The sequence below is a fragment of the Chenopodium quinoa genome, unplaced genomic scaffold (assembly GCF_001683475.1).
Source record: "Chenopodium quinoa cultivar QQ74 unplaced genomic scaffold, ASM168347v1, whole genome shotgun sequence".
NCBI classification, from domain to species: domain Eukaryota; kingdom Viridiplantae; phylum Streptophyta; class Magnoliopsida; order Caryophyllales; family Amaranthaceae; genus Chenopodium; species Chenopodium quinoa.
The window spans coordinates 368,031-381,718 of record NW_018742980.1 but is presented as its reverse complement, the minus strand read 5'-3'; the positions used below and the strand labels follow the sequence as shown (position 1 = coordinate 381,718).

Genomic DNA, 13,688 nt, shown 5'->3' with positions numbered 1-13,688 from the left:
TGTATTCACTCATATTAAAGGTGGTTGTGCCTCATGAGGAGTTAATATTTCTGAGCCTTAACCATTAGTTTAAGCTTTCAATTGTGTTGATCTGTTGACACTTTTAATTAAAATGCATTAAAAAATATTGTTACGGAAGTACTATTAATTTAGCAAAGTTATGCATTGGCACATGTGTTAATCAAAATTTTGTAATTTTAAGGAAAAATAGTGGAAATGGTCTTTTTTTTCTTTTTTTTTTTGTTTTTTATTTTTTGTAAACATAAAGTGAACAGCATATAGTCTTAATCAATAGTCAGTACTATCCCACATCATCTTTATAATAATTAAATCTTTGTAAACGATAATGAGAGAAATCCTAACCAAATATTACCTAAAGGCGTCTGCAATTTCTACCCTATTCCTGGAGTACCGTGAGCATGATATTTTATGGTCAAATGACGTTGTTTATTTGCTTGGACATTAGGTACATAGTCAGCCTCCCTCTATTATCCTTTCCTCTTCCCTGTTTCCCCCTTTTTCTTCCTGCTATACTTAGTTTTCTCTATTTTCTTTCAATTTCTGTGAATTCAAGCAATTTTTTCTTCTAATTTTAATTTCTGTAACTTAATTAAAAACAACACTAGTTTAATTAAAACAGAATAACATAAGATATGGTTTATTTGAATATCACATGTTTAAAACAAAATAACAATAGTCTTTAAATAGAATAACATCAATTTGAGTATGAAGTAACACAAAGTTTAACCTAAAATAACACATCACTTGATAGCTGAATAACTTACACTTCTATTGAAAATAACATAAGACGATATTAAACCAAATAACAATAACTTAACTCAAAGGTTAAGTAGAATAACAAAAGGATACATTAAATTAACAAAACAACACAAAGTTAGGATTTCATTAAAATATCACGTGATAAAAATAAAGTAACATTAGGTTAAAACAAAATATCATCATTTATGAAACAAAATAACCAATGGTGTTTTAGAAAAATATGAAATAATTCTGCCAAAACAAATCTACTTCCAAAGACTAAAACAACACATGATCAACCCAAAATAACATTAGATTTTAACTAGAATAATATTAGATATTAAGCAAAATAACATGATTTAAAGAAAAATTAGAACAAAACACATTTTAGAAATTTAGATCTGACTTCACAATAAAATAACATAATATTCAATGCTAAATACCACAAGCCTGGAAACAAAATTGATCAAAATAACAAGTTTGGAACTAAAATTCAGCTAAATTCATCCATTCTTGGAATATACTCTATAGTAAAACAAAATAAATTTGTCAATTCCACTTATATCTAGTTCGAAAAAAATATTTTCGCAAAGTAACATAGGTTGATTTAGAAAAGCTTATCTATAATATTTGTTTTTAAATATGCAATTCTCTCATCTAGTTCTTCATTATCATTTAATTGGTTTACCATATTTGCATCTTTTAATTGCAAAATTCATATTATAAATGTACAATTGCAAAATAATTATAAAATTAAACAAATACTTACTTCTCTTGATGCACATTTCGGTAACTTTTGTTAGTTTTGGACTTGATCTTGAAGTCAAATTTGGTCTTTAATGACACCATTGAAGAATTTTGCAGAACTAGTTCAAATGGAAACAGAGAAAGTGAAAGTAGTGGAGTAAAAATGAAATGATTTGAATATTTTTCATCCACCTTTCTTTTATATACGAAGTTAGTTTCATGTTACTCCCTCTGTCCCATAATACATGACACAGTCAAACATTGCACACATGCCAATGCATTAGTTTGACTTTATTTTTATATAATTAAATATTAATGAAAATTATTTTAAAAATTATATTATGAAACATTATATTAAAACCTAACAAAATATTTTATGATAAAATATATTTTTATTATGTATGTAAAATTATGGTCAAACACTCAAACCTGATGCATGAATAGTGATAAAAAGTCCAGCGTCTCATATATTATAGGACGGAGGGAGTATTTAATTGTTTTTCCTAAGTTGTTATTCTGTCAAATTTAGTCTTGCATGCTTTAATTTCGTTAGTTGGGTTTTAATCTCATTTATTAGATTGGGCCTAGGCCACGGAGTATAATATTAGGTACTCCAGGAATACCTAATACTAATTGAAAGGCGTTGTTGCTATCTACACTCAATCTACAATTGATGTTCTCAAGGTCGATTCTTCCAATTAATGTCAATGTCAAATAAATTAACTATAAGTACTTGGAGAAGAGCCATGTGATTTGCAAATTTGTAGATCTTCAAAGACATCAATAATATAAACACATGATAATTGAGGAATCATTAGAGAAGGTGGGGGTTTAGGTAATTACCAAGACTAGAATAATACAAAGGCAAACGTAACCCTTAATTATTTTTTTTGACATATGATTACCTGTCAATGACTCATTTGCCACAGTTGTATAAATCCCATTGGTTGACCCTCCAAACAACATGTATTTTTTTTTTGTTTTCATATAAATATACAAAATCCCTCAAAAAGCAAGCACACTTTTTTTGTTTTCATATAAATGTACAAAATCCCTCAAAAAACAAGAACACAAAGATAGAAGAACCATAATTTTCAAGAAATTTACAAAAACCTCAATAAAAACTCAAGATAAAAGAACAAAAATTTCTGTATAATTTTTTTTTTTTTTTTTTGTTATCATATAAAAATACAAAATCCTCAATCATACAGAAAAGTAAAAGATTGTGGTGTCACTTTGTTTTGATTTGATTTTTTTAGGGGATAAAGAAGATCCAATTTTTCTACTTTGGAATTTCCTTTTTTTTATCCTCTTTTCAATCTCCCAACTTTTTACTGTCACTTTTTCGTTCTTAAATTAAAATTCCTTAAAAAATTAATTTGAACTTTTGATTTGATGGGGACGATTGAGGAGTCTGTTGATTCTCTATTTGGAGGAAGCATTTCGAATGGGATAAATTTTTATGATGATTCTTCTTCTCCTAAGTGTGAAAAGCTCATCATTGATACTGATCCTGGAATTGGTGATTTTCTCTCTCCTAATTTTTGTTTAATTTTGACTTTGAAATTCAAGAAATTTATATAGAATTATGGGTTATGTTTAGAATCCCAATGATGGGTATTTTTTATTACTATTATTCATTGGTTTTTGATTTTTTATGTAAGTGATACTTTTGGATTGTGGATAAGTAGTGTATATATTATTGCCTTCTGTTAATTAATTGTTGAGATGATGAACTCAAAGCTTATTGGTAATTTGTCTAATCAGGTAGTTTTGAACCTTTAAAATTACAATTTATCTTTAACGTGAGTTAGAATTGATCAAGTGAACTACAAATTACACATGTCGTGATAGTTGGTCTTCTATGCAACGGGTGTATTCGTGTCGTCTCAAATTACATAATTGTTCTCTCTTTGTGAAAGTTGGTTTTTTATACCATATGTGATTTAAGGTGACTAAGCCTGTTGCGTGCAATACTCTCGTTTGGTATACAAGATTTCGTTGAATATTGGATAGTGTTGTAATTTGACAGTAAAGTAACAGAGGATGGTTGTTTACTTGTTATCATAAATTTTACGTGCCCATTATTATGCAAAGCTGAAACTTGCTCAAGAGTGACTTGTTTCATGAATCTATAGTAGTTTATCAGCTAATGTCTGCAGATTATTATGTTCATATTACTTGTATACTAGTTTTGTGGCGGTTGTATATATTTATTTAATCGACTTCTAATTCATAAGAATTATGTATTTGAATACTCGCCATTGGGAAGATGTGACTACAATAGTGTTTTAAGCAGGGTTCTATGTCACAGGACTATTAATTATATTATTGTGGTTCTGACCTTGCTAATTAATTGTAAATGTTAATGTCTAGGTGGTTATCCGTGCTACTTGTATTTCTTAGACATGCTTCGTGTGTGAGGTTTATTTGTCACCTGAATTCCCAAGTTACTTAATAAGCTTTATGAATTATCAACAATGGTCTCACAATTCTCATGGAAAAACAAGCATTAGATTCTGGAAATCACAGATTTTTCTTGCTTCTTGTGGTGGATCAGTGCACTAAATTTTTTCTTATATGGCTATGTGTAGTGTTTGATGCTGTTTTTATAATGTTAGTGTATGACCAAAATCATTTGAACTGAAACTTTTTCTTGCATGTTTTGTTGCGGGTTTATATACCTTTTCTTTCTTAGAAACTCGAACTAGCTTAAATAGGTCTTTCTGCTTAATATGGTGCTAATTTGGGACTTGTTACCTCATAAAGGATGTCACTTGTGAATCTTTAGCCTTTCCTTCCTCTTCTGAACTATATGTTAGGATGTGTACTTGTGCATTTGTATTCATTCTCTCATATGCACTACATATTAACATGGAATTGTTTTGCTAATAGATGATAGCATGGCCATCTTGATGGCCTTTCAAACTCAAGAGGTGGATGTCATTGGGTTGACTACAATATTTGGAAATGTCATGACAGAGGATGCAACTCGGAATGCTTTACTCTTGGTATGTGGCTGCTTTCACCTAGTCCTATTTAAATTACTTTTTCCTAGCAAAGATATCTTCTACATTCAGTAGCACTTACTGTTTTTAATGTGAAAAAGGATAGTGTGAGATCGCAGGTCGTCCTGATGTTCCCGTTGCAGAGGGCAGTCCAGGGCCTCTGAAGGTATTTTTTCTGAACTAGTTGTTTGACTACTGAAGCTTCATTTATCATTGTTTAGAAGTTTCCCCCTTCCTCCTCTCTCCTGGTAGGATGAATTTTCTATAACCTGACCAGATTTTTGCAATGCTGTTTATCCCTGCTTATATCCTTGTAGCTTATGTTATGTAAATTGATAATCAGTTATTGTGTCAATTTTTTTTCTTTTAAGCAGAATGTATGCATATAATGCTATTTATTCATAAGCCTATGGCAAATCTTATTTCTACTCTTCATCCTGTACTCAGATGTCTTAAATACTTGTCTACTGATACTTCTACAGGAAGGAAACTTTTTCTTTAAATGGGAAGGGGGGCAGGGGTATCTGAGAGTCTGAGACAACTGAGACAGTTGTTCAGATAGACCACAAATACCTAAATTTCTTCTTGTTCTAAGACAGATTAGTTTAAAATGACCTCTGGCTCCAAATTATAAAAATTTCCAAGTTCAACTTCTTAAAAATCGTAATCATAATATAAAACAACTGCGTTTGAGCACAAACTTAATGGCATTTTAATAACTTGAGGTGACATTTGACTATTGCACTCATGCATGAACTACACTACTAAGTGACCAGTGTGATCTGACTAATGGTATTTTGGACGAGCAATCTAATTGAGGTTCTGGTCCTTAGCATATAGATTATCCGTTGAAGTGCTATCTTAATATAGTTCTGGTTTTACCCTGCCCTTGATATGATCTATACAAATGTGCTTGTTGTGATTGTGATTGTTTGGTCCTTTTGCTTTACTTATTTTTATCTAGTCTCACTTGAATGCTACCTGCTTCTGTGCCCTCTCTTTGTTCTGAATTGCAGTATAAATAACTCGTAAATTAATATAATGAATTGCTAAAATGACTCATGTTGCAGCATTCCTTCAGCACATCTTTACAGGAATTCATGGAGTTTTCTTTCCATGAAATAGTTCTTGGATTTGGTTGCGCCACACTGCCACATTTATTGATCTAGTATAGGGATTTAGTTAGGAATTTAAGATTCTATATGAGATCAATGCTCCCTTGCCTTCCTGTCAATAGATTATATCTCTGGGCTCTTGGGGTTATGGCGCTCATGTATGTCAATTGTATCTTTACCTATCTTAAATGGTTGTCTTTCGAATAGGGTGGCATGCCGCGTGTTGCTGATTTCGTTCATGGTGCTGATGGATTGGGCAATATAGATTTATTACCTCCCAAGGCAAAAAAGATTGAAAAAAGTGCTGCACGGTTTTTGGTGGATAAGGTTTCTGAACACCCGGGTGAAGTATATGTACTTGCTCTAGGGCCATTAACAAACTTAGCTCTGGTGAGTCTGCTTTTTCTCGGTTGTTTTAAGGTACACTAAGACACTAAGTACAGCCATTTTCATGACACTTCTATTGATTGCAGGCAATCAAAAGTGATTCCTCCTTTGCTAGCAAAGTGAAAAGAATTGTGATTCTTGGTGGCGCTTTTTTTGCTCTTGGAAATGTTAATCCTGCTGCTGAAGCAAATGTAATTCCTGATTCCTCTTTCCCTTTTACAGCTTGTTGAATATTATGTGATACTGCAAGATACTTTCATTTTCTCAATATCTAGTTGTTGCTCCAATTTTGTCATTTGCGAATCGTTACCAAACCTCTATGATCCAATGTAAACCTATGTTGGTTTTTGCCTGTGCTTGAATTCAGATTTATGGGGACCCTGAGGCAGCTGATGTAGTTTTTACTTCAGGGGCAAATATAACAGTTGTTGGCATTAACATCACAACTCAAGTCAAATTAACAGGTGAAGTTCCCACCTATTTGCATGTCACCTTATAATAATTATCTACCTCTAGGATCTATCTGTTATTGATATGTTTATTCTTATTGAACTCTGTTATGCTATCAGACATTGATCTTCATGGGCTAAGGGAATCAAAAGGAAGACATACTCGACTAGTCACTGACATGTGCAAATTTTACAGAGATTGGCATGTGAAGTCAGACGGTGTACATGGTATTTCCTTGCTCTTTTTTCATATTTATTTGACAGAAGTGTTTGGAAACATTTATACTGTCCTTCAATATGAGTTGTCAGACTTGTCACATTGTTTCAATATCTCATAATTAAGCATGCCTCAATTTTATATATACTTATTATCATAGTTGTTCACTTCTATTCGTCGCTTATTTGTAAGGAAGGGCGTAATATTAATCTCAATCATGACCCGTAATATTTCTAGGAAATGCAGCTATTTTTTGTGGACATTTTGAAAATAATACTGTTCAGATATCAATCTTTTGACACGGACCATATCACTAACATATGCCTGCAGGTATATTCCTTCATGATCCTGTAAGCTTTGTAGCTGTCGTGAGACCTGATCTTTTTACATACAAAAAAGGGGTTGTAAGGGTTGAGACACAGGGCATCTGCACGGGGCATACGCTAATGGATCAAGGGCTTAAAAAGTTAGTCCGAATGCTGTCTTATACCTCCAACCTCTCCCTGAATCTTTTTTTGGTTTTCTTAGCTGATGAATATGTGTGACTTCTGATTTTGTGATGCAGGTGGAATACAGAAAATCCATGGACAGGATACTCACCTATTTCAGTGGCATGGACAGTTAACGTCGAAGAGGTCTTAATGTATATAAAGAACCAATTGATGCAATCTTGATGAACATGGGATGTTTAGAACTGCTATTTTAAACTACAACCCAGAGTTTGTCTTGTTAATATTGTAACTCTCTTTGTTAACCCATATTCAGGTTTCTGAGGGAAGATTGATTTCTGCCCACAATTGCCTATTCAAACATGTTTATCTTCTGTAGTAATCAGTTTCTTGCCTCTTGAAATATTTTCTTCTTTCCCCCAATATTGTTATTAAAGGCTACATGGTTAAGGGACATTCAATATATTTATGATGTTAAAGGACTTTGAACTAGTATTAGCTTAGTCAACTTATTAATGTATCACTAATTGCACTGTAAATGTAAAATATAATTTTTACTCTTGTTTCAATGATGTAATTTCATAAATACCAACATTCAAAAAACTTTCCAAATTGTCAAGTCCCATTGACATACAAAGGGTTCCATGCCAGAGCTCCTGTCACCACTTCCTTGCTTAAGCCGAGTCAAGCATTTTCCAATGATGGCACATCAGATCTCATCCACAATGATCGTAGCTATGCCAAAGTGGAGGTTTATGTTTTCAATTTAATACTTGTATGTTTTTGTTAATTAGATTTTTTTTTTTTTTTTAAAAAAGGATTTTTATGACTTTTGAGTAATAATAAATAAATAATAGTTTTAAAAAAAAACAATTGTAGGATCAGATGGTGCTATTAAATATTTTAAAAGACGTTTAGTTGTTAATGAGAATCTACAAGTGCTTTAAAAAAAAAAAAAAATGTTACAAGTTGAAGGAGTTGATTTCAATTAAACTTTTGACCCAATAGCTAAGATGCTTTACATTTTAGCAATTGCGGTGGCTAAAAAATGGTAACATCAAATGGGTATCCACAATGCATTTTCTTCACACAGTGACCTTGATGAAGAGATTTACATGAAATTGCCTCCTAGACTTACTGTTGTTGATAACTTGTTATCCATTTTTGTGATTTTCTTTTCATTCTTGATTTAATCCATTGTTATCCATTTTTGTAATTTTCTCATCATTCTTGATTCAATCCAAAAATCGTTTACTAAGCCCTCGATTTTAATCTATATTTTTTACTCAATGACTTTTGATTCAATCAATCAATCAAAGCTTAATCCCATAAGTGGGGTTGAACTCAATGACTTTTGATTAATAAATTAATTTTCAATGTGCAAAAAAACAATAATACGAATACATGAGTTAAATTTAATCCCTATACTGAATCCACATCCTTGAAAATTGAACCTGCAATTACCTCCTCATTAGAACAGTGCTGACAACTGAAGTATCTCACTTGGAAAGAACACATGGCATCTGCTGAAAACATTCAAACCTCTCAAGCAAAATCATGTATCATTGCGGGCAATACAGAGGACCATTGAGTGCATTTAGCAAGCCCTTATATAGAACAAATTCGATAGAGTGGACGACACAATAAAATGGAAACAGGTCATTCCACACTGCTCAACAGGTGAGCAAATCTCAGTGCAAAACAAAATTGAGACCAGTACCATCTACGTATAATTCCATGGATTACAAATACAAATTTTGGGGGGATCACCAGTCATATAGTACAATGGGAGAGCTCGCAGAAATTTACATTGCGCTACAAAAAACCTGCTCCCAAGTGTTCATCTTTGAGTAAATACAAGGAATAACACTAATGATCTGGCCAATTTTCGCCTGAGAGGAAGAAAAGCTTACATAACAACTGATATCCACCTCCATGACAGCAAACTAGCAGTTAGCTTTCACATAATTCAATTTTTTCTTCTCTCAAAATCATTGTTAGTAAAGTTACTAACAGGAAACCACTGTTTCACTCAAAAAAATCTGAGAGCTACTCCAGCACGTGCATATTCAATGGTGAAAATTCATATGATCTTAGTGTTCAGATAGTTTTTTCAGAACTAAGCTCTTGTATGCACTTAATCTACTGCGACCTGCACTTCAACTTCACAGTTTCAAGCTCCTGCTTCAACGACACTAACCTCTCACGCAAGTCTGTGTTCTCCTGATCACAAAAATGGAAAATTATGACACTGTAAACTCTATATGAAAAGCAAGGGTAAACAAATTATAACACTCCATTGCACCAACATTTTAGAAAGAGAGCTAGAACTTCACAGGTAAAACTAATATCGAATCACACAAGTTACCTTTTGTAGCCTTTCAACTCTTTCATCAACACTAGGCATGTCCTTTGCTATCGTACTACGGGACTCCTTCAACTGCAGAAAAATATTATGCATAATCATTAACAACCTACACAGTTCATATTGAACATAAAAATTATGGTGTTTTTTTAAAATTAAAAAAAAAATAAATGTGTTGCAAGGATCCTACATGAGTATATACAAAACTGGCAAGGCTAATTTCCAAATAATGATACAACACAAACTCAAATATATATATTTATTAAAAAAAAAAAATAATAAAAAAAAAATAAAAGGAAATTTATCTTCTAGGTTGTCTACTCTTCTTCATAGAACAATTGGAATAAAAGGTATTAACAAATAAGGTTGATCCTAAATTGCCCCACCTATGAGTTTTCTGGTTGGGAAGAACCAAAGGTTGTCTTCTATTATTTCAAAGCTTCATTGCACCATTCCAATAGTCCTTCAGCAAAAACGGTTTGAACTTTGAAATAGCATATAGTGGTTCAAGTAGTCAGCCTTACTTTCACTCCTAATTTCCCACCACAAGCATATGGATCGGGAATCAAAGACAACAATCACAAACTACAAGACTTCCTCACATTCAAACTCCCGACACTAAAAGAGTGTGATCAGTTCTTTCCACCAACAAATGAAAACCATTAATTGCACTCTGTTAGGGTACAGAGCCACTGTTACTCCATAACACCTGTCCACTGGTGAAAAACAGAAATTAACTAGAACAGGATTATTCAATATATCACATAAGAAAGTTGATTCCAGCAGCAGAATTTGCAAGGATTTGTAATATGTTTGGGTACAACCCAAATGAGAATAATAATATTAAAGCTAAAAAGAAAACTTCGTCAAAAACTTCCTTTTTTAACAGCTACTTTACAAAGGGCTGCCTTTTCTGATGCAGAGAGCCCTCTAAAGGTCACACAAAAATTTCACAATTAGAGACAATCATGGCAAGATACAACAAAATTGTTGATTAAAATTATCATGGGATACATTAATTCTTCCATCTATCTTTCCAAACACCACACAGGATCACAGCTATATTATGGGCCTGCAAACTAGGCTAGATTCAAATAGTTTAAACAAATATGCATTTGAAGAGAACTTGCTTCAATGTGCACACCCTTTTGAACAGTTCTAATATTTGATCTAAACATATGTACTCAGGCATGATATGACCACAAATATTAAACCATTATATCGTACATAGCTAAGTAATATGGATATTATGGGAATTTGATGGGTTTGGGACTTTATTTAATATTTTATTATTATTAAAAAAAGTGTGAACCAAATTATAAGGGACTTACAATTTTATTTCAAGTCGTTAGGAAAGTATGTATAGTTTTTTAGGCTAGTTTATGTACTATAAGATATTTCACATGACAAAGAAGATTGTCTATTAATGCAATTAGGATTTTTGATTAATGTAGGACTGATAAGCCAATACAAAGAGCCTGAGGCTGTAACGTTTATTTTAAGGTTGAATACATTGAGTTTTTCAGATTTCATACAAAATTGTGTGAACATATGAGATGCATGCTCATGAGTAAGAGAGATTCTTATTCACCCTAAGTTGGTAGAGTAATAAATTTGATTCCCCAGTTTAGTTGATCAAAGATAAGAGAGACTACGTCATACTCTCTCTATTCCATATTAGTTTTTACGTTATCTTCTTTCATCACTCCCAAAGTAATTTTCACAAAACTACTTTGGAAAAGGTCCCACTATAATTTAATACATCTCTATTTTCATTGCTAACACAAACAGATGGTAAAAAATCGCTACTCTACACCATTGATCTAAGTTTAAAGTAAAGAACATATCCATCGATCTCCTCTTTCCAAGCTTAGAACTCAAAAAGTAAATATGCTATATGTTCCCAAACTTTAATAGTATGTGATCCAGTATCATTGGTTCATTACTATGATACTAACCTAAAGTTCCTAGAATGGATATCAGTTCAAAGTTCCTACAATGGATATAGGTTAGGAGACGTATGTTTGATTATGTATTGTTTTTATTCATATAGAATCTTCTCATTCAGTAACTCGTGACCATCAAAGTATTTTCTGTAGTGTGGCGGCAGCCGTTCATTGATGGCAAGTTTTTCATTAAAGGTTTTGTGGTTATGAGGCTTCTAGGGTGTTGTTGTTTTTGTATTGGTTAGTGAAATTAAAATTACCAAAAACAAATATTAATAATATAATCATACATAGAAATAAATACCAGAACCAAACACTGACAAATCACAGATTCCTGATATGTTGATGGGATTTAGTTGAACACCAATTTAATAGTGCATAACTATTCAATCCAACATAAAAAGTAACAACTTAGAAAAATCATAAGATAAGAAGAAATAGAAATCAATAATATTCAAAAGTTCAGCTTCATAGCTGGCGACTAAAATACAAAGCTTAAGAGAAACAGCATACCTCGTTAAGCTCCTTCATACATTCAGCGACTCTCTCCATTTCCTCATCAAACCTTGACCTCCACTCCGCTGACTCATCCACTGCTTCTCTATGCGCAAGATCAAATTGTCTCCTGCCCATTTGTACTAACAATTAAATTAGTGGAACTTCCCGTACAAAATTCAATGATTTGGTAGTGGAGCATATTACCAAATACCAATACACTTGAAACTTGACTACACCAATTTCCAGCAATATATTACCAAGTCAAAAGCAGATTACCAACATTAATTCTGTAAACCAGAAAAATTCAAGCTTTTTCTAGAGAAATAAATCAATAATTATCCACAATGGACCTCAAACATGCGGCAGGAGACAGAAAGAGCAAGTGAGAGCCTTTCATGGTCCTCTTCAGATCATGTAAATGTTGCACTCAAAACACTACAACGACCATTCAAAAATCATGATTTGGCTCCTACAATACTCTCTTACGAAATATACATATAAGTTTGCAACCTCATTATTTAACCAAAAAAAACAAAGCTGATGAGAAATTCAAGCCTATCCATGTTCAAATAAATTATCTAACCACAAATGCTCTTAAGGTTGGAAGTAATAAGTAAAGAGGAACAACATGAATATTGATCATTTGAGGCATGTAGTTTTACACTCCACTGTCTCATCATCGACTGTCGTTAGGTATTTGAAACATGAAACTCTTTTTTTTTTTTTTTTTTTTATTAATATCAAATGCCACTTTACTGCCTTGGTTAGCTTCCCCCGTCCAAATTACATTACTTGTTCAAATTACACTATCTCTGCAACTGTTAATCACGGACACTCCTAAAGTCCTAATTCAATGCAATAAAATGCTCCCCTCATCCAATTTTTTGTCACATTACTAGTTCCAATTACACTATCAATACGACTATTAATTCCGGACACTCCTGATTCACATCAATCACACGCATCCATTCAATTTAATAATAGTCGCATTACATATTCAAATTCCCGGTGCTTCAAATTCACATCAATCACATGCCACATTTCATTTTCACTAAATTATTTCTCATCCTAAATTTGACTATTACTTGATCATACAACCAATTAAAAAAGCTAAAATCCCATCAAATTACAGCTTGTAAGCATAAAATTGAACAAGGGTTCAAAAACTCAACAACATAATCTCATAATCCAATCAGAAATAGCAGTATATGAACCAGTAAATTGAAATTAATAATAAAATTGAAGAGGTTTGAAAGTGAATACCTTAGCAATTCAGTATCATCAGCAGAAATGCGGTAATCAATAATCCATAACCTGAAGTAAACAAGAAAACCCAAACCCATAACAATGGCTAATCCAAGAAGCAGGGGTCTTCTTGAAATGCCCATTTTCTCTCTCCTCCTTTTGCTGTGTCCAGTAGTAAGGTTCATGATCACTGAGTTTTATCGGAGTTTTTGAGGATGCAAATTACGGGCTCGATTACAGTTTGAATGGGGGTTATGTTTGTTTAGACTGATGTTCGACTATGGATTTGCTTTATTCATGGGCCATACTGAGAGAATTATCATTCGGGTATTAACATATTTGGGTCAGATTTGGATCGGCTCATCTCGGTTTTCGATCACGTTGAAATCAACCCAATTTGAACAAATTATATTAATATAAACTAGTTTGTGGCCCGGGCGATAGCCCCGGGTTGCTAGTTTATACTTGTTTAGTTTGCTAATCAAATTTGACTGTTTTTTCTT

General features: G+C 32.6%; 2 protein-coding genes across 2 annotated transcripts; one reads left to right on the top strand and one right to left on the bottom strand.

Moving 5' to 3' along the window:
- The first annotated feature begins 2,526 nt into the window (after positions 1-2,526).
- LOC110729333 (uridine nucleosidase 1-like) lies at positions 2,527-7,700 on the top strand. Its single transcript, XM_021909067.1, has 9 exons — positions 2,527-3,028; positions 4,402-4,517; positions 4,621-4,680; positions 5,837-6,019; positions 6,103-6,207; positions 6,384-6,480; positions 6,586-6,693; positions 7,013-7,148; positions 7,248-7,700. Exons 1-9 carry the CDS (start codon positions 2,902-2,904, stop codon positions 7,354-7,356), a joined length of 1,041 nt encoding a protein of 346 aa, XP_021764759.1. The 5' UTR covers positions 2,527-2,901; the 3' UTR covers positions 7,357-7,700.
- Positions 7,701-8,775: 1,075 nt separating this feature from the next.
- Positions 8,776-13,447, bottom strand: LOC110729332. The gene is made up of 4 exons (XM_021909066.1): positions 13,204-13,447; positions 11,956-12,067; positions 9,500-9,571; positions 8,776-9,354 (listed from the first exon to the last, which is right to left on the bottom strand). Exons 1-4 carry the CDS (start codon positions 13,368-13,370, stop codon positions 9,274-9,276), a joined length of 432 nt encoding a protein of 143 aa, XP_021764758.1. The 5' UTR covers positions 13,371-13,447; the 3' UTR covers positions 8,776-9,273.
- Between the last annotated feature and the right edge of the window lie 241 nt (positions 13,448-13,688).

Coding starts and splice junctions, on each gene's coding strand:
- LOC110729333 (XM_021909067.1), top strand. CDS start 2,902: ATGGGGACGATTGAGGAGTCTGTTGATTCTCTATTTGGAGGAAGCATT. Junction 3,029..4,401: donor TGATACTGATCCTGGAATTG/GTGATTTTCTCT, acceptor TTTTGCTAATAG/ATGATAGCATGGCCATCTTG. Junction 4,681..5,836: donor GCAGTCCAGGGCCTCTGAAG/GTATTTTTTCTG, acceptor TCTTTCGAATAG/GGTGGCATGCCGCGTGTTGC.
- LOC110729332 (XM_021909066.1), bottom strand. CDS start 13,370: ATGAACCTTACTACTGGACACAGCAAAAGGAGGAGAGAGAAAATGGGC. Junction 12,068..13,203: donor GATGATACTGAATTGCTAAG/GTATTCACTTTC, acceptor ACAAATGGGCAG/GAGACAATTTGATCTTGCGC. Junction 9,572..11,955: donor GTATGAAGGAGCTTAACGAG/GTATGCTGTTTC, acceptor ATTTTTCTGCAG/TTGAAGGAGTCCCGTAGTAC.